This window comes from Cinclus cinclus, chromosome 14 (assembly GCF_963662255.1).
Source record: "Cinclus cinclus chromosome 14, bCinCin1.1, whole genome shotgun sequence".
In the NCBI taxonomy this organism is placed as follows: Eukaryota; Metazoa; Chordata; class Aves; order Passeriformes; family Cinclidae; genus Cinclus; species Cinclus cinclus.
The window spans coordinates 11,280,981-11,302,161 of record NC_085059.1 but is presented as its reverse complement, the minus strand read 5'-3'; the positions used below and the strand labels follow the sequence as shown (position 1 = coordinate 11,302,161).

At 40.8% G+C, this 21,181-nt stretch overlaps 1 protein-coding gene across 1 annotated transcript in view; it reads left to right on the top strand.

The window, feature by feature from the left end:
* The window catches only part of FSTL4 (follistatin like 4), a 210,344-nt gene that overhangs the window by 46,313 nt on the left and 142,850 nt on the right, over positions 1 to 21,181 (top strand). Inside the window, exon 3 of the mRNA XM_062502164.1 lies at positions 18,863 to 19,111. Within this exon, the coding sequence (XP_062358148.1) occupies positions 18,863 to 19,111 (249 nt within the window). The remainder of the gene's footprint in view (positions 1 to 18,862; positions 19,112 to 21,181) is intronic.

The window sequence follows — 21,181 nt, the reverse complement described above, 5'->3', positions numbered from 1 at the left end:
GGACTTGGGAAAAGCTGATGGGATCCTTCAATAGAGAGCAAGTTAAGGAATGTTTTAAAGCTTTCATGCAGAGATACCCTTTGGTGCCTAAAGGAGGCTGCATCAGTCCTCTGGTTGGATGTTCAAGTTAGAATACAGGATTTTGATATTTTTTTTTTCTTCTATGTTTTCATGACTCAGCCTTAGGCTGTCTAGCTCAGACATAAAGATTTTTTCAAGTCACTTATCTTACTAATTTCCTTGAAATTTTTTGCTAGTTCCATATGTGCTATGCATTCTAATGCTGTGGCAGCAGGGTTGCATACACTGTGTTTTGTTAGTCAGGGGTAACATAGTCCGGGGCTTTTACTGAGCTTCGTGGGTGTCTGGTGGTTCAGGCATTCAAAGAAGCATTGGAAATGCCTGTTTTAAGTCTTCTCCAGCCACTGTAATAAACAATAAATAAACTTAAATTATGATCTGCCTTCTTTGCAGATTTTTTCCCCACCTCATGTAGTAGAAGAAGCCATGTTGTAAATCCCCTGTGAAGTACTTTTTGCTGACAGTTTCCATGGCTGTGTTAAAGGGATGCTCACTGCCATATTTCAAATCTTGGGCACCTTTTATTTTCCTCATGCAAGCATGCTCTTGGGTGCAACTGGGGGAGAAAGACAACAGTTTGTCTGGATGATGTGCTCTGCAAGCTCAGATAAGAATATAATGACCTAGAAAGGAAAAATAAAAGGTTAAAGCGCCTCCATAACTCAGGGTTTCTTGTTCCTTCAGATAATATGGAACATGCTCAGCACACCTGGGGATGGAGAATGATCTCCTGGGATGCAGTGAAATTAAGAAGTGCTGGTGCTGCTGAAGGTAAAAAGGGGAGATTGAGTCTTTTGGGTTTTTCTTATATGAGGCTTCAGCTCTCTGCCAAGCTTCCATATTCTGCTCTGAGAGACAGAAGGGTGCAACTGCTACCCCTTGCCACCATACCTGCTCCACTTTGTTGCTACTGTTTTCAGCTGACTGGGGGGGAAGGGGAAATTGTGTTTCAGGATTAAATTGGGATGTGCCTCTTCCTCTTTGTGTCATAAACATGGATGTGCTGAATCTGCACATGGGATGTAAAAAATGACTTTTGGACCAAAGATTCAGGCTCTGTGCTGATGTTTTGTTTTGGTTTTTTTTTTTTTTAATTGTTATTATTTTTTTAGTTATTTTTGGCACAGTTTAGCCAGACTTGTCAGCTGAGCACGACAAGAAGGAAGCAAAGAAAAACCCCTGAAAATCTGGTAATACAGCACTAACTGCAGAACAGTGGTACTTAGAGTGGTGATGGAGTCCTGATAAGTTCAGGGTGCTGTGAAACCAGGTGATTTTTCATTAACTCCTTTTACTTTAGGGATTCCTGTCTTCAAGTTCTTGTTTGATTTCTGCAGAACTCCCCTGTTGAAAAGAGTTTTTCTGAATAGCAGGAGCTGTGGCCAGACTGTAGGCTTGGCTTGGGCTTTCTAGGCTGTGCATTCCCTCAATTCAGTTCTACATTTGAGGATAGTAAAAGTTACATTGTACTGCTTCAGAGTCATCCTATGACTAATAGTTGAGGGACTGATGAGACAGAGAATGGATTGGTTTTAAAAGTTAATTTTCAGGTGGTACTTTTGGCAGCCTCATTCCCAATTCCTGACCCTCATGGGATCCCTAATTTCTATGAATTTAGGTTTTCCACTGAAAACAGTATGCTGTGGGTGAACCTGAGAAAGGTGGCACAAAGCAGTCACTGTTCCAGCTTTCATTTCCATAAGAAATATTGACTGGTTTAGAGTGAATGATCAATTAATAACCCTCAGCATGCACACACAGTGAATTAATTTGATAATCCCTTGGGTAAAGAAAAATAGTTTTTGTTGTTAGTGTACAACAAGAAGAAATCATATCCTGAAACAATGAATGTCATGATATTGATGAAAATTGGCAACAACATCTCCAAAATTTGTTGCCACTGCTCAATACCTTCCTTTCTTTCCTCCTTTAATTTTAAAGGTACCCTTCAATAGCAACTGCATCACTAAACCTTTCAAGGTGTGTTGATTTTGTTGGTTTGATTTTTTTTTTTTCTTGTTTTTCCTTTTTCCTGCTGTTAGTACCGAGTGGTTTGTGCTTGACTGATCATTCGTGGTGAAATCCTGTGTGAAGCAAGCTGTTGGTGGGACAAGGTGGGGGCTGTGCAGCTCGGGAAGCGGTTGCTCCACGGTGTAATGGAGCTAATGGCAATACAGCTCTGGGTACATCTGATGTTAAGCTACTATTATTTAAAGTTTATGATGCAAGAGACTGCCAACTCTCCTGCTTGCAGCATATAAATTATGCCAGTTGCTTATGCACTTTTTTTAACCCTGATTTCTCTTGAATTATGGATGATAGACAGGGCTAGAATTTGCTTTTAGTGTTCCCTTGTGACTGTGTGTATGCTGAGTGCGCTGAGCAGTCATAATCTCTGTGTCTGCAGTCAGGGGATGGGGATGTGTAACATAATTTGGGCTATGACCATATAGCTTGTACCCTCACCATTTAGGGAGTTATAACATCTGAAACTTGGAGCTATTTTGGGACAGGGTGGGTGCTTTGATGCCAGGTTTGACCTGCCGAGGCTGGAAGGTTTCATAGCTGTGAACTCCATGTCCCTGATGGGCTTTTGAAGCCCTCTGTTGTGGGGGTTAGAGCCTGTCTTCCAGGCTTCATTGTGGGGAGGAATAATAGCTTCTGTCTGTAATGAAAATATTATGATTGCCTTGCTTTGAAGTTTTCCAGCCCAAATGTGTGGCAGTGGAATGCATTTATCAAGCTATTAACTTAGTTGACTGAATACTCTTGTGTGGGTAGGGAATGGCTTTGCCTGGAGCAAATTAAAGCAGCACACTCCAAAGGTGATGGGGACCTGCCAAGCTGCAGGTGCTGCGTGTGGATACCGTAGAACTTTTGTAGAAGCAAGTCAAGGCACTGCTGCTTTTAAGATAATTTCTGCAGCATTTATTGAATAATGTGTGTTTTAAGGTGTACTAACAGCAGGTGTTTGTAAACTATATGATGCAGCTCCAAACAGTGTGTCTGCACTCCTGTTGCTGCATCTGGATTCAACATAAAATTTAAGACTATTTTTCTTGCTTAATTATGAAGAAAGCTCCACTCTCTGGCATATTGCTTTTACAAGCAATAACACTTTGATTAAAGAGCTCTGAAGTGTTGCACTTCATTAACTGATCTTGAGGAGGAAAGTGCAAACTGTTTGCATTGGGTGAAGCCTGTCCTTGCTGCTAGCCCTCGAAATGCCCAGTGCTGGAGGAACAGGTTGCCCAGGAGAGTGGTGGAGTCACCATCCCTGGAGGGATTTAAAAGATGTGTAGATGTGGCACTTGAAGACATGGTATAGTGATGGCCTTGTGGGCTTTTCCAACCTAAATGTTTCCATGATTTTGTGATTTCACAGAAAAAGTCTTGAGGCTTGTGAAGCCATATGGAAGCAAATCTTAGTTTTGCTCAGAGGACATGGGGATGGGATGTAAAATTCTTGGATGTGGCCAAATGAATCCTCCTGCAGATCCTTTTGCAGAACAAGGTGTTGCCATAGAAGCTCATGCAGCAGGACCAGCCAGCAGGAGCGAGTGGGAATCTGGGCTGGATACTGCTCCCAGCTCTGCTGCCCATTGCTGCACATCAGGCTTCTGAGGGCACTTGGCTTGCCAATATTATAATACTGTAATACTCCTTACAGGCATAATTAGGAGGTTCTTATTAATAGTAAGCATTGTATAACAAACACATTTACATATAATGACTTCATAATATTGCTGAAATCATTGCTTTGAAAGTGGCTAGAACATTACCTTATTACAGTAATGTTTAAAATGTTATGTATGCCATCAAAGTTTTATTTCCTTTCATATTTTTCTTATTTTTCTGTTTTCTGGATTTTTCTTTCTGCACTTCTATTTTTGACATTTTGGCATATCCAGACAGTCACCAGTAAGATATATTTACCAAAAGTGCTGTGGAAACCCTTCCAAAGTATTGAACTGTGTCTCTTCATGGCTACAGTCTCTCACTGGCACGTATATGTGTAAAATACTGTTATGAGACCATTGAATGGGTGCAGTTCATTACGACAGAAAAGAGAGGTGCCCGTTCTTCCCTGCCAAGAGCCGTGTGATCCCCAAGAAGCTTTGCAAGCAGAGACACCTCCAAAGAAAATCCCTTAATCCTTCGGTGAGCAAATATGATGAGAATGTTCCGTGCTTTGTTGTGTGCTATGATCTGATTGAGATTTAATGCATTCTGCTGTGTCCCTGCTGTGGACTCCCTTTGGACCCTCTGGTAAAAATCTCAGTGTTGGCAGCTTTTTTTCTTTTTTTTTTTTTTTTTTTTTTTCCTTTCTATCCCAATTTATGCCCTCCAAGACTTTCAGGCATTTCTTTGTTTTTGTTGTTTGCACATGGGGAATAGTTGTGCTGGGAGAGATGCCCAAGAAGAGATGAGACCCTTGGTTTTCCTTTCAAAATGCAGTATTTGCTTTTAAGAGTATTGAATACCATCTTTTTATTCTCACCCCTCTGTTTAATAACTGTGTGTTTGCTACTGATGATTCTGTTAAATACCTTTGCACCTCACACAATGGTATCTAATCCCACAGCAATATTTCAGTATAAAATCAATTGGAATTGCCAGTACAAATGTGTGCAACAAATCCACTGGGAGGAAATTTTGGACAGTTTTTGGAGCCTGGTAGCTCTGGTCTTATAAGGGAATTCAAGCCCACAAAGCTGCCTGTGCCAACTTGGGGACACTGATCCCCTGTCCCAGGTTCCTTACTGATCAGGGACATGCATTGAGTTTTCACACAAAAGAAACCCAAGAAAAATGGTCATTCTCCTCACCCCTAAACTTCTTTCCTGAGAATCTGGGCCCTCTTTCTAATGAAGGGATATTTGCACAGGAAGGGATGCTGTAGTTTTTAATCGTTTTATATGTTTTAGCCACTAAAGTGGGCATTGTTGAGGCAAATAGGACTTTAAATGTGAACGTTGGGAAACTTGACTGCAGTTCAGAATCACTCCTGGCATCACACAGAGAGAAATTTGCCTGTTTCTCATTTTCTTTTTTCTTCCCCTCTGCCCTCCTTGCCAGCTTGCCATTCACTCCATTTTACAGTGAGACCCAAGGGGTTTTTTATTTATTGACATTCTAAGACCTTTTTTCCCCCAAAATCAAGCCTCTGTATGTTCTTCCACCTGAGTAACCTGGAGGCAGCCATTTAATGCCTGAAGGTCATGTTGGAGTCAGTAAATCACCCTCCAGGATCCCTGTGGGGACCTGCTCTGCAGATGCAGCTCCCATTGGTGCCAGTGAGGATTATGAACATGAATAGTTGGCAGCTTTGGTTTGTGCTTTATATAGAGACAAATATTTCCCTTGAAAAGTGCAGGTTTTAAAGTCAAAGCTGTGCTGTATTATTTAGTGCAGAAAATTAGAAAATTTTCAGTTTATATATATATATATATATATATTTAGCATGAGCTCTATCTCATGGACAACCCCAGCTGTAGCAGCTCTGAAGTTGTTTGAATCTCCCATACTGGGTATTAATGGGAACAGAGTGCACATAACATGCACATCAGTAGGAGACTCAGAAGCATAAAAATTGAGTTCTCTCCTGCCTTTTCTTTCCTATACAGAAAATAGGCCCCATTAGTACAGAAAGCTTTGGCAAGGTAGTATTTGCAGTCCAAGACTGGAAAGCAGCTGCTATCCCCAGTGTGTTGTTCAGGAGAGGACTTCACCTTTCATTGCTGCCAGTAATCCTATTTACTGTGAGCACAAAATGCCAGCTGTATTTTGGCTGATGGATGTGATGTTTTGTTATGAATGGGCCGACGTGGTTTTGTGCTGCCGTGGATCCACTGAGCTGCACACAGGGATACACTGCCCAGCCATGGGTGGGGACTGTCAGCCCTTTCCAAGTCATGATGTGATTGGGAAGAGCCAGGCTGGAAGGGATCAAACACAATTTTTGTCTCTAAAGCAAATGTTTCTGGAAGTGAACTTTTCCCCCAGGCATTCCCAGCCATCCCTGTGATGCTGCTCGTGTATTTTCTTTGCAAGCTTTAGGCTCCTGTATTGCTGTGCTAAGATATAGAATATTCCAGCATGCCAGGCTGGTGCAAAGGCATTGGCGGGTCCTGGATGGGGTCTGCAGAGTGGGGGTACCTAGGTTCCTTGTCAGAGGGCAGTGCCAGCTACCTCTCTGCTGGTAATTCATCACTTGAGCTCTATGTGCTTGTGGAAAAGAGTTGTGTCCTTGGCACAGGATGTTCCTATTTACTATTTGTATTTGTTTGTTTATTGCTTTTACTCTTGAAGAGTCAAATATAGTGACTTCAACTGCCTTTTTTTTTTTTTCTTTATGGTTAGTCATCCAAAAAAATTGGTGGAAGTGCTGCCTCTTTCTTCTGATCTGTTACATCATTCCCTTGTTCCCTGCAAGCTGCCCAAGAGCTCTGTGTGCTGATCCAAAGGGACAAGTGGCAATACAGAGAGGGGGGCAGCAAACTAGGGAGTTTCTTGAGTTGTCCCCCCTTTTTACAATGAGATTTACTTCATTTTTTCTAACACATCAGGGAATGAGTTTGAAATACAAGGTAGTAGAAAAGCCCAGTTCCTCTCTCCTATCCAAAATATGGTGCCTCCCTGTTCTTGGCTCATGCTGGGCATCTCACATCTCTGCTTTAAATCGGTGCTACTGGTTTTCTGGGGCTTTCATGGCATTCATCTCATCTGTGTTCAGATGTAACTACTGCTTTGAGCTCCCAGGTGTTCATGCTCACCTTGTACTCCTTTCTTGGTGTAATTATGCCATATCCACGTGGATCAGCCCCACAACATGCCCTGCACCAAAATGCATTTTGTTCCATTCCCTTTCTTAAAAGAATAAAAAGCCCCATAATGCTGCCTTTGCCCAATATACTCTGATGTTGATGAGCTGGTGATTGCTACTTATTCCAGCTTTTTATCTCAAGCTTTTCCTCTTCTGCTATTAAATGTGACCCTCTAGTTTTCATTTGGTGCCTTTGTATTCGAAGTGAAACAGTGTTCAGTTGATTTTATCACTTGTTGCTTGTTTTTATTCCATGTATGGAGCACTGTCAAAGGGAAGGGAGCGAATACACATACTCTTATTTCATATCCACCCTTTCAGATCTAGCTCTCCCCATGGTTTCCTGGTGTGGGTGACTGAGGAGGGCTCCCACACCCTGAATGCAGGCTGCTGTCTTTGGCAGCAGGGGAAATCCTGGATGGACTGTCTGCATGGTTGTGGACCAGCACTGATGCCATGGAAGGGAAAAAGCTCACTGTGGGGTTGAGGGGAAGGGGCTCTGCCCTCCTGGGTAATTTCCCAAACCAGATGCCCAGCCTTACAAATTAAGAAAAATCATATTAAATTAAAACTACCTGAAACAAAAATACAGCCATTGAATAAATCCTTAATTAGTTATGTATTTTTGGCTATTTTTTTATCTCTTGAATTTTTCTTTTTAGTTTGTAAGTCTTAACCTGAGAAACCAATGATGCATTCTATTCCTCAGCATTAAAAGGAAAAGCAGCTAATCTTAGCATTTTGATGCTAATGCTCCATTTCTGCACTGGTATCTTCAGAGCCAGTTTTAACATATATGAAGTTTAAAAGCTTTTCACTTTCAAAATAGCTTTTTACTAGTTTTTTTCATGTTACTGTGTTATCCTTTCAGTAGTTTCAGTAGCTGATAACTCTTCCATCAGGTAAATGCACTTTAAAATGCTTCCTTCAGCACAGAGCAAATACAGAGAGAGTAAAAGGTTTGTAATGCAGGAGAAATGGCATTAATTCTGCTGTCTTCCTTTATATAACAGCACAGGGAAAAGTACCGGGGTTATTTACCTCGAGTAGGAAGAGATCTTGAAATGTCATATTAGGAGGAAATAAATCTTTAATCACAGTCAGAGTAATTTCCATTATTGATGCAAAAGTGAAATCCTCAGGGAGGGGTTGAGAATTAGGTTTGCCTTGGGGACAAAGCCTCAAAAGTCTGGGTATTACCAATGGCTGTTAGGTCTGATGGGCACTTGCTGACAGACTCAAGGGCTTTTTCCTGTGTGACATCAAGGTGTCCATGTGTTAATTTTGGCTTCAGATGGAGATGAACAAAATATTTTGTGTGTCCACAAAATACAAGTGTCCTGACAACAAATAGAAAATTGAACTAGTGGAGAACTACAAAATTAGCACTAGGTGCAGAAGACCTGCATGCAGTTGCTTTAAAAATAGCGCTTGTCCTTATTTCTTAGACTTGGAACAGGAGTTCATTAAGGATAACAGAAAATGGGAAAGGGGATTACAAATTGTTATTGATTGGTGTTGGGCTGTGGAGATGTTTCAGTCTTGTTTCCAGCTCCTGAAGCATTTCCTACTGACTGTCGCTGACCAGCACTGAATTAAAGCTTGGAGCGCTGCAGTCTCTTGTGCTAGAGGAAGGGGAGCTGCAGGGGCACATCTGGAGTCAAGAATTTGGCTGGGATGCTTGTGGTTTTTTCATATATGTTAGTAATACTGCAATTAAAAGCAACTCACTCTGCCTGGTCATGCACACACCTAAATGTAGCTTTTGCTCCATGGCTTGGCTTGAGCAATGATCTGAATACAACCTTTGAGCTGCTAAGCAGATGCCACCAATGAGCAGAACTGTGTGTTAATTTTGGGGTTATCTGCAGTCTCAGTGCAACATGTACATTTTTCTTCATGACTGTCCCATTGGAAGATGTTTGGTTTGTTTGGATTTGCTTTCATTTAAATGTGCTTTGTTCCTGAGTTTTTATGAACTGTAATAGACAGGCACTACATAATGTATGTAGAGAACATTTTAAAAACACATCCTATTCTTACTAATTTTAAGGGCAATCCCGAGGTGGGATGTGTTCCTGCACACGCTGCCAGCAATGTGCCTCATATGTCTGCCTTGCACATCACTGGAAGTGTTCAAAGCCAGGTTGGATGGCACTTGGAGCAACCTGGTCTGGTGGAAAGTGTCCCTGCCCACAGTGAGGGGGTTGAAACAAGATGATGTTTAAGATCCCTTTCAACCCAAACCATTCTATGATTATAGGAAAACAATAAGCCCAATGCAGCTAGAACACGTCTTTCTTCAGTATTTGTGTGATTGTAATTCTCCCCATAATGGATCTGTTTGACTCCTGCCTCATATTTGTGCTGTGTGGTAATGCTCCTGCACTCATTATCTGAGGCTCTAACACATCTAGCTGGGAAAACATAAATGAAATATCTTGGGGGAAAAAATGTGAAAAGACACTGTGCAGCCTCAAGAGTTTCGAGCTGGAGGTTTATTCTGATTTAGGTGTTTTAGTTTGAAAGACAGGTGTCTGCTAAGGAAGGCAGGAGCCTCTTTTGAAATGGAAAATATAAACCCCCTCCTTCCAAATTATTATAATTTTGAAATTAAGGAGCTTTCAGGCAGAGATATGGGAATAGGAATAACATTTCTTTATTAGGAAAATTAAAATAAAAATACAGTAATATAAAAACCAAAACACTGACAGAGTCAGAATACAATTTGACACTGTTGGCTAGGGTGTTGGTAGCAGTCCAGTTAAATGGTGGCTACAGTCTTTCTGGAGTGACAGATGTGGTTTTGTTGATACAATGATTTTGGAGAGGGGTGTAGTTTTTTCTGAAGGTCTAGTGACGATAAAGATGGACCTGGTCTTTTTTTGGGGAATCTAGTGGAAAAAGGATGCTCTGATGTTCTACATTTCAGATTTTATTTAGGTAGGAAATGCCTGGCTCCTCCCCCTGGGTCGAGCATTTTACAATGGGATGATGTAATTTTATCAGTCATGCAGTGAGACTTAATGATCCATTAACAGAGGATATCTCCCTGGAGGAAGGATGGGTCATGGAAGAGATAAAGAACACTGCCCCACCTGTTTTTTACAGATGGTGAGAGAATACATACTTCTGGTTACATCTTGCATTGCAACGTAACACAAGGTGTGATGCAGGAGGGGCACTAATCTTGTTGCTGGGGCTGCTCCTCAATCAAGAAAAATGTCCATGAGTCAAATACAAGTTTGGCTTTACCTAGGAGGAAAAAACACCCAAACACAAAATGCCTGCACTAACAGAAATCCCATTACAACTTAATTGCTTTAATACTTTTTTCCCTTTTATTTTCAGCGGATGTCAACTTTTACAGAAAAGCATCAGTTCTCAGAAGCAGACTCAGAAAATTAATCTAGTCCCTAATTTTCCCATAGAACTGTCTGTTTTCCTTTATGTGTAGTGGTAAATGACAGAAGTGTTGCAGGTTTTACATAGATGGAAGTATTGATAGATTCCATCTGGAAGCTTTTACCCTTGTAAATTAATCTGCTTGGGACAAAGGGGCAGAAGGAAAGGACAGTAAAGGACTCTATAGGTTCCGTTTCCCAGTAGATCAAGCTGAATTGTTCTTTTACATTATCATCCTAAAGATTTTTTTTCCCTCCTTCATAGCATGCATGGTCTTTTCTCCAGTGAGGGGATTGAGCAAGGAGGGCAGATTTAGATTAGATATTTGGAAAAAAATTTCTGAGTGTGCTGAGGCCTTGGCACAGGTTGCCCACAGAAGCTGTCTCTGCCCTATCCTAAGTGTTGAAGGCCAGGTTGGATGGGGCTTGAAGCAATTTCACCTAATGGAAGGTGTCCCTGGCCATGGCAGGAGGTTAGAATGAGTTTTAAGGTCTGTTCCAACCCTAAGCATTCTGTGATCTTGTGATTTAATTACTGTATATTCAGCTTGTACTCTCTGCTGACCTCCATAGTTTTCTAATCTGTTGTTTCTACCTCTTATACATCTTTGGCTTGTGTTTAAACAAAGCTTTAAAGATGTCAATCAAGAACATGACTTCATTTGTAAGGTTGAAGTGTGTGACATGTGCCACTTAAAGGAAAATTGCTTCTGGAAGTGCTGACACTGTGGTGGCACTAATGGAAGATTCTAACCTGTCATTATGAAACCTCCTGCAGCAGCATTTGAATGGTTTGGTGCAAGTCAGACAATTTTTAAATTTACATAGAGCTGAATTCAGGAGTAATGTGATAAGAAAACTAAATGAGTATTAATTATAGATTCTTATCTGTTCCTCTTCCAATTAAAAATAAATCAGAATAATGTTCTTTTTTTTTTTTTTTGTTACTGCAATGATGAAATGTCTTTCTGCTTCTGTTCTTTGGCCTCAATGAGCTTTATAAACTGATGTCTGAATGAGAAAATAAATAGGAAACTGGACCGGTCTTTCTATCCAATCTGAAATAATATTGCATTTGTGCATATATAAGGGGAAAATAGCCATACAGTAAAGAGATTTATTTTCTAATAAATGTTCTTATTGAGAAGTAATGAGTCAAAAAATAGAAAAAGAAGAGATATCTGTGAGATTGAAGAATGCTCCTCAGATGGGAACAGGGTGTCTTTTGGTTTTGAACCATTGGAAATACTGCAAGATGTTTTTACACAGCTGTTGTAAGTGATGCCCAAGCATCTTCTCTGCCACTGCAGCATGTCCAGTGCACTTGGTTTATCAATTCCACCCTCCTCCAAGTAGAAATGATCCAAGTGAGGGCAAAACCATGAAAATTTTAGAATTCGATGTTAAAAAATAGGTGGAAGTGAGAGATTTCTGCCTGGTTCCATGGAGCTTTGGGGGCAGCTGTGCAAAGATCTCTGGGTTCATGGTGGTGGTGGAGGAGCCAGGGAAGGTGTTGAGCATCTTGTGGGGGAAAAGCTTTGGATTGTGTGTCCAGGGAGAGAGGGGAGCAAGTCAAAGGCAACATCCATGGACAGATTTAAGGGCTAACAGCTGGGAAAGATCCAAGCAGTTCAGCTTCCCTACAGGAGCTCCACTGGTAATGAAGTTGGAGAAGTCGACATGAAAACAGGCAAGTCATCCATAGTTGTTTTATTACTGGATGGTAACCTCCCCCTAGTCTCTCATTGAAGGAATAGCAGAAACATACATGACACAAAGGATAAAAACCCACTGAAAACAAGGAAGGCTTGTCCTGAGAGTAAGAATGAAGAAGCAGAAGAGTCGCAAGATTCATGAGAGATATTAAAGGCAGCAAGACTGAATTTTTGAGTAGCAACTTACAGGAATTTCAATGCCTTCCCTCAGAAGACAGAGTTTTGCCAAAGGAACCAAATTATTAATGTGATCCATTCCCTCCAGGTCTGAGACAGAATTTTTCAGCTGGTTTTTTTTGGCTGTGGAATACTGAGAAAATTAAAACTACAGTCCAATAAAATACATGTGTATGTGCATATGCATGTTGCTACTATGCTTCACTGGGTTTCTCACAGCACTGGAAATATGGGTGCCCAAGGAAACATCAAATTAAATCACAGGATCATGAAATGGTCTGGGTTGGAAGTGGCTTAAAAGCTCATCTTTTTCCAACTCCTCTGCAGTGGCCAGGTACACCTTCCACTAGACCAGGTTGCTCCAAACAATGTGCAGGTTGGCCCCAAACATTCAGTCCTTCTGATCAGTGCAGGAAATATATGAATTTTCTGCAAACATTGTGTTGTCTCTTGTCCAGCAGATTGTAGGGACCTGCTAAGTCGCTCACAAATGCGAGGAGACGTGATGCCAATGGGAACTGCACAAATTTACCTTTTGTCTATACTTGCTGCACAAGAATAGTGTAATAAATTTGCCTTCAGTGTGCAGTACCTATCAAAGACAAATTTACATAAATATTTAATAAAGAACATTTTTATTAATTGCCTCTTTAAGATCTTTTGAGAAGAGAACAATCAGAAAAATTGTGCACAGTAAAGTTTAATGGCAAGGATCTAAATATATATAGTGTCATACCTGTGTTGGTGTTTCTTCCTCAGTAATCTCTGTATGTACTTTACATAGTTTGGATCTTTTCATCTCTACGTGTCTTTTGTCTCTTTTTTCCTGTTAGTAGCCTCACAGGCCATAATACCATCCAAAAATAATATTTGATTAAGCTTTTGATCTCATAGTGGTTAGATGGATTTGAAATAGGAGAAAATTAGGCTAATCACACTAAGAATAGCATAGTTACTTCTGATTTTCAAATGCCTTTTCATTGTATGACCTCCATTGGTTTTCAGAGTACTGACAGATACAGAAAGTAACATTAATTCCCATTTTCAGAGGTAAAAATTGATACAGAAAATCTTTCTATAGTATTGAGTGCTTCCTTGGTGCTGTTTTCAGGATAACTGCTTGCTGTTACTGAGCTTCCGATGAGCAATTACAATTTGTTTTCATTTGGTATTAAACTGCAGACACAGGTTTCAGCACTTCCCTTCATTCTGGTGTCCTTAGTGCACCTATTTGTTACAACCCTCTTCTCCAGAGTCTATTTTCCTTACCTGTTGAGGTCAGTTTTGTTTTTTAAACTATGTGAATCCTCTTGAAATAACATGACTATCTAGGAAGTCTGGCTATCTTTTCTTCTGAGAAGGCTGTCCATATTATCCTGCCTTTTGTTTCATGTAGATCACCTAGACTGGTGAAAATGGTTGATTTTCTGTACTCCTCTTCTAAGGCTTGTGTGTTCCTCTCCATCGTGCTCCACGATGCGCACGAACACAGAGAGTTGTCTCATGGATCTTGAAAGAAAATAGTTTGCACCTATAGCAGATCATATGCTTGAAACACATCTTATTCTCTGTGTTATTCTCCAGGACAAGTCACCATTTGTGCTTTGTAAAAATGAATAAATTATAGCAACAGTAGGCTAGTAACAGAGACAATGAAATTGCTGTTACCTTCCCCAGGTGATTTACCACAGCTTCTCTGCCTCTCTACTCTTATGTCAGGCATGCAATGAAAAGTCCAGAAACTCTTAGAGCAGACAATTATGAAATTTCTGCTTTGTTTCCTTTCTTACTGTATCATGACAGTAATATATGCAGCACACAGTTTGCTTGCTGATCATAACTCAAGCTCAGTATGTAGTTCAACTTTCGTTGCTTCCAACCATGAGTTACTCAGGGATCTACTGGAGATGTGCTGGGTAAGGAAGGTTTAGGAAGCTGTGTTTAGCATCTGACTTTGTATCATCAGAAAAAATTAGTTGTGGCAAGGGAAATGCATGGCAAGTGTGTGGTTGTGTATAATCTGTGTGTGAATGGGTGTATGTAAATACATACTTGAACTACACAACTCTGTATATCACTGTCATAGAGGGTTTAGTTTTATTTTTATTTTCATACAGCATTTGCAAGGTGCAGCATTGCCTTGGAAGGACTTGGCATAGAAGCTTCCAGTTTAAGTCATAAATAATTTAAGTTTCTAGTTTTAGCCCTAGCTGTGATGTAATGTCTAAACTTCTTCCTCCAGCAATAAACCTGGATACTCAGCTGCCTGCTGGAGCTCACTGTTACTTGAGGGCAAACTTGCTTTTTACATATAAATGTAATAATTTACATTTCTGCTGTGTATAAGTCACTTCTTATGAGCAGTGATATGATAGAGATGTTTGATTTTTGGGTTTACTTTCTGCAATGGGTTTGTCTGGTTGATCCTAAGTGAAACCAGTGCTTGTCCTGAACCCAACCTTCCTTTGAGAGTTTTGAGGAAGTAAGAACTAGGATTGTATTTGGGAACAATGAAAAAAAGCATGTGTGCCTTTGTTGGAGTGTGAAAAACAGAGGCCTCTCTTGAGTCCCTCAGAGAGAGAATGGAATGCAGGGATTGAATTAAAATCTTTAGAGAAATTAAAGTACACTAAGCCACACAAATATGAAGTAGGAGTCTTAGTTCTAAGTAAGAAAGAATGTTTTAAGTGCCTTAAGAAAGTAAAAAGCCTTAGGAAGTAGTGTAGAAAGCAAGATTCACTGTGAGTTGAGAAACTTAACTCTAGACACAGTAAAAACATAGTAAGAATATTGCTTATATTCTTTAGATAGAACAGCTAGAACTAGTTGGGTAAATAGAGCTATATGTACAGGTTATGCATAAGAATTATGACCACTTTTATACTAGAACTGAAATTCTAATAGGTTTAGAAGAAATGCTTTAGGTTCATGTTTTTAGCGCACTGGGTAATTAACAAAATTCTGTGTATTAGGGAGAGCTCTCTGTCTTCCTCTCTCCTCACCACCTGGTATAAGATAGGAGCTGCTGCTGCACTTCCTCCTCTTCTTGGAACTTTGCACCAGAGAGCTGCTTCTCCTTTTATTTGGGATTCTATGCCAGGAAACTTTTAGCCTGGACTTTGTCTTTGAGACTGATGTGCCTCTACAAATAAACAACTTTACAGCAACCAACTACTCTTGCCTCTTTGAAGAACCTAAACCTATAACAATCTTGACATGCATTAGTCTGATCTGTAACGCATTTAGTAGTGTGCAAAAGGTAGATGAGGTCTTTGTCTTTAAGAATTAATGTGCAGTTAGAGGATGTGCATTCTCCAACATGGCAGGAACCTCTTAATTTCCTCATTGAAGTCTTGCTTTGAGAAGCAGGCAGCCTCTTAACCAGCCTTATGGAATTCCTGAATTCAGTTATTTTCTGCCTGCACCAAACTCTTGTCAGTCTTCCACTAGAATCCCAAATTTCTCAGGGGCAACCAGGAACTGATTTGATAAGTCAAGGGTGTTCATGGGTGTAACAGACTGGGCTTCCTTTGTCCATCCTTCTGGACAATGCAGTATACCACCTCACACTCTAACTATGTTGAGTATAGCTAATTAGTGTTGAAAAGTGGCTTGTTTTGTGAGATGATAAACTTCTAACCTATGTAAATGGTTTTCTTTGTGACTAATAAATTGAATAAATTATGCCTTTCCCATGAAGTACAGTGGGGCTCATAAATAATTTGTACTGTTAGTTGGTAGTTTCATTTGATTACCTTCCCAATTGTTTTTTTTAATAATCCTTGTAAGAATGAGGAATTCAAGTTAGTTTTAGTGGTTCCCAAAAAAAAAAAGGCAGTGGAAGGCATGTTTCATGCCTGTGAGCTGCACACCAGTGTCCTGCCTGTGGGCTCCACCTTGATGCAATCAAGGAAAGTCCCTTTCCATAATGCGTGGTGCTGCTCCAAAGGAATTAGTTACTCTGATAAAGACAACAGTGATCTTACAGTCCAACACTTCATTTCCTCTCCATCTACACTGCTCTGTTCTGTTTCACACCCTGCTGGACAGAGGCTACATTGATACAGCTCAGTGAGCTTGTGGGGAGCTTTAGTTCTTCAAAGGATTATGGAAATAATTGAATTAAAGAGCTGCTCTCAGCGTTACAAGGTTCTGGCAACAACAACTGATGTTAGCACTGTGCTTGCAGACACACAGATTTCAGAGGACTTGGAGTAGGAGAAGCACATGTGGATTCCTGAATACTTGACTATTTCCTTTCTGCCTGGCTGCAGGATCTTTCTTATCCCCTTACCAAACTAAGGTGTCTAAACAGGAGTTGTCAGTCTGAGACTTGAGGCTCTTAAGAGGGTTTTTGGTACTGTCAGGGCAGGGTGCAGCAGATGGGACCTGTTGTATTAAATCAGAGCACTACCTTGAATGAGGAGGCAGCAATAACCTTCAGCAAGTTACATAACACAGTCCTTGGCTGGTAGAAATTCTGAGAGATCAATTTTTAGCAATCAAGACAGCTCATGCATGTCTTTGCTGTAGCTATACCTGTATTGCATTTATATAGACAATAATAGCTGTTGAGTCTTGATTTTTAAATAACTTTAATATCAACAACAGTCTCTGAAACAAGTCTTTTGAGGCACATTGTGATGGAAAAGGCAAGTGCTTGTACCAATGTAGGTCCTGCCACTGAGACAGGGAGGAAGAGGACAAGGATGCTGGACCAGAGTTTCCTCAGGTCCTCATCCTTTGGGCTGCTCTGATTTACAGCAGGCACTGATAAATAATATGACCTTTACAGTGAGGTCTCCCTGAGGTCACAAAATTTGCATTTCTGAGGATAATTTGCAAAAATTCTGGAACAATTAGTAAAGTAAAGAATAGTGAGATGGACTGTACTTTTTCCACTGCCCAGAGATGCTCTGACCTTCTAGTTTATTACAAGTCAGGAAAAGTCAATATTTCTTAGCTTGCCAAGTTGGAGGAATTTTAATGAGTTATTGAGTCAAATAGTTAATCCTCCAATAACAGACGTTTTTCCCTTTCAGATTTACAGTGATAAAAACAAAGGCTTAATGGGGACCAGGAAAATGGAGTTTTGTTAGAAACTCTTGCTTGTCTCTGTGCATATGCTTTTAACCCCTTCACCACAAGTAGATGAAATGGAGCTTCAACACTGGGACATTTTGTATTGGCATGAAATTGTCCCTTGCTGGGCAGGCAAGGGAGGGCTTCGTTGATGTTAGCAGGGAAATTAACGTGATAAAGTGGGATTGAAGTAGCTGGTACTGATGCTTCTCACATCTCTTTTATATGTGATAAGGGGCTATGGATGAGATCTGGTCTGTGCTCCTACACTGAACTGTTTGGCTGCTGGAAAAATCTTTGAAGGGAAAAGCCCTGGATGTACCTTAGAAGATGTGGCTGTAGGATGTGTTCTACTGGGTGGAACACTACTCCACATCTGGAGTAGTGCTTGCACTTGAATTTCCTCTGAGAGCTGGCACACAACTAAACCTTTGCAAGAACCAAACCTGCATGTGGTGAATGTAGAGAAAAGGGATTTGCCTCCAAGCCATCTTGCTGGTCTAGACTGAGTCCCTAGCTCAGGGGCAGCCAGAGTCCCTGGCTGTGCAAGGCTGGCAGTGGATTTTTTCACAAGGAAAGGCTTATTCCTGGTATAATTATGCCTTTTGCAATTCCCCTTTGTAATGCTCAACTTGGTGAATTCCAATTAGCATAGAATAACCCAATTTCCTTAAACTCTCTTCGTTGAGTGTAATGCTAATTATTGCTCTGAGTAGTGGCTTGTTTGGAAGTGCCCTGTCCTGTGTGAATTATAGTAATGTCCTCTGTAAGCCTTTAAGTGAGGAAACTTCATAAACAGAAAATGTTATAGCACAAAGGCAGCTTCCTCACCCTTTTAACAGTATCAAACAGCACAGTAATAGTCAGAATATTATATCCAGTGAGTTCTTGAAAGTAGTAGAAAGTTCTTTTTCACTATATGGCATTACTCGGAGTGTAGGAATAGATGCTGATGGTCACTTTTACAATGACAAGTGTTTTTCCATCTTATTCCCTTCAGTGACACTCAGTAACATTCCTTTCAGTAATAGTCTTTCTTGGGGGTTAGTTTTTCAAAACTCTAAGTAGTTGTTTGAGCTTTCCTTGAAACCCCTGTGAATTTTAGCCTGGGGGATATTCTGCTTCTGTGTGGGAGCTTCTGGCTCCCAAGGTGAGAGTTAGATTCAAAATGTGGACAGGAGCTGAGTGCTGACACTTTAAGTACTTTGCTGAGTTTTGTGGCTGGACTAGTGTAGGGTTTCAGGTTGCTTTCTGAATGTAAATCATGGTGAAAGTGTGGGCACTGAAATGCTCTCACTGGATTTTATTCTGGGCCCCAGTTTTGTGAAGAGTTAGAAGAGCATCACTTTCCAATAAAGCACTTTGAGCACACACACAGTATTGTGATAAGGGAGAGGTGGAGGTCTAGGAGTGCAGATCTAAGCAGTCTCTTCAAGCTGCTTGCTGTTCAAAGGGGAGCGTTTTTGTTTCCAAAACCTTTGTTGCTTCTGCTCTCGTCAGGGCTGTGCTGCTGCAGCAGCCGTGTGTGGTCTATTGAGGCAAACGTGGCTTACGGTGGCATTTTCTGCTCTTCCCAGTGCTCTACGGGCAGGACGGCCCGCGCGCGTCCTGTGAGAAGAAGTACTGCGGCCAGGGCAGCACGTGTGTGGTGAACAGGGACACAAACCAGCCCGAGTGCAGGTGTGTTGAGGCTTGCAAGTCCAACTACATGCCCATCTGCGGATCTGATGGCAGGTTCTATGAAAATCACTGTCAGCTGCGTCGAGCCTCGTGTCTGCAGAGGAAGAAAATCTACATTATCCACAGCAAGGACTGTTTCTTCAAAGGTAGGTAATTGTTGAAAATACACACCGCTGTAGAGCTTTCATCACTTGTTGTAATCCTGGTAAATGGCTGAATGGTATGTTGTGTTTCTAAGAGCTAAGTTTTCAGGGATTGTTTATTCCAGGACAGCAGAGAACATACACAATGTTTTATGCAGCTGTTAAGCCCCTGAGTGCCATCACCGTGCAAAACGTAATCATACTGGGAACTGGTAAACAATTAACATCACTGTATGCATTGTGTGCACTGTAGTTGTGCTGCTCAGTACTTTCAGCTGCTAGTGTAATAACTTTTTACAATCCAATTAATTTGAAAAGGCTTTGAACAAGACAAAGATGTTAAGAAAAGATGGTATAAACAAAAGTTTGCTGCAACATTGAGAAATTAAAATCTAGTTAGGCAAAGGAAAGGAACTCTTTAAATGAAATAAGGAATGGGTACAGTCTTTAAATAACTTTAAAGACAATTCTGTTTAACAGTGGGATGCATGCATCTGGAGCTCTTTTACTAGTTTAATAGCAAAGTTCATTATCATCTTTGCACCAAAGCCAGCCCCATGTCTTTCCCATTAATATTTTGTATGCCATGTACCATCCTGTCATCAAGGGAGACTGCAGGAGTAGTAGGAGCATGTGATAAAATGCCAGGGAATGGAAGAAGCTGTAAATTATTTTACTTCTAATGAGAAGTCTCATAAAGGGCCTCACTAGAGTATATCTTGAAAGCTCATTGTCAAATATGACTCCATATACTTACAGGAAGATTTGAGTGGATTGTTGCAAATATATCCAGTGACATTTATGTGATCAAATATGAAAATAATTCCTTTATCTTCAGCTCACTTAAGCCCCCATGGAGATTGGCTGTATACAGAGCTATCCATCATGAGTTCTTTGCTAAGTAATGCTAGAAGAACCTATTTAAGAAACAGGAGCCCATTTGAAGAGTTTTATTAATATGTCCTTGTGATACCCTTTGGAGACAGAAAAACAGTGCCATTCTTGTGCCTTGGAGAAGACCTTGTGTCTTTTTGTGACCAAAATTTTTCCAGCAGCATGTAGGCAGTGCATTTCAAATCATTTGATTTGAAGATCTAGCTGTGGAGAGGACAGCACAGCTGGTCAGCGCATCAATTTGTTGAACACCTTGGCTTAGTTTGTCACAGGCAGCCTCTAAATTTACCAAAGCAGGTAATTAGGATCAGTAGATCTTGTAGCGAGTTAATCATGGAGAGGGGTCACCCAAAGGCATATTTCAAGCACATGAGAATATCAAGACAAAGAGGGATTTTTTGCTTGTCTCATTAAAAAGGAGAATCTAAAAATGACACTTGTGCCTTGCTCCAACTGCTGTACTTCTGCCTCTGGGTGTCAAGTCAGGGTATGGATCAGGCTGGAAACAGTGTCCATCCCTGAGTAAGATGCAGGTGGGGCTCTTCTGCAGCATGAGAAACCTTGCATAGAAAGGGAAAGTCTTAATTTCAGAGATGCTCAGCAATCCCCCCCCCCCCCCCACACACAAGTCAGAGGATTTTCTTCTCCTGACTACCAAAAACATTCCTTGGGGTTTTCATTCTTGACATCACCCACCTCTATATGACAGTGCATCTGGCCTGGGGTTTTATTTGTTCCTTATCGGATATAGCGTTAAAGAAAATGAGTTCTTATTGCAGTAATCAGCCCCTACACTGGCTGTATTATGCCTAATGATACAATGTCACACTTGAATACTTCCCTGAACGCACCATGAAATTATGTCAGAAAGTAGGAGTTTTGCGTCCCAGTTTAAAGTAACCCTTGAACTCTTGCCAGGGAACACTGCTCAAATCTGCTTTTCAGCAGAATAACAGCTTTATGGAAGGGAAGAAAGAAACAAGCTCACTTCTCTTCCCACGTGAATAAATAAAAATGTACTTCACAGCCCTGTTTGCAGAGATAACATACAGAAAAAAGTTCACCTTAAGTGGGGAGTAATCCCAGAGAGTGGGACTCCATAGAAATACATGGCTTCAGCCCTTTCTTCCACCACGCAGTTCCTGAGTAACCTTCTGTGTATTGCTCTGTTTATTGGTA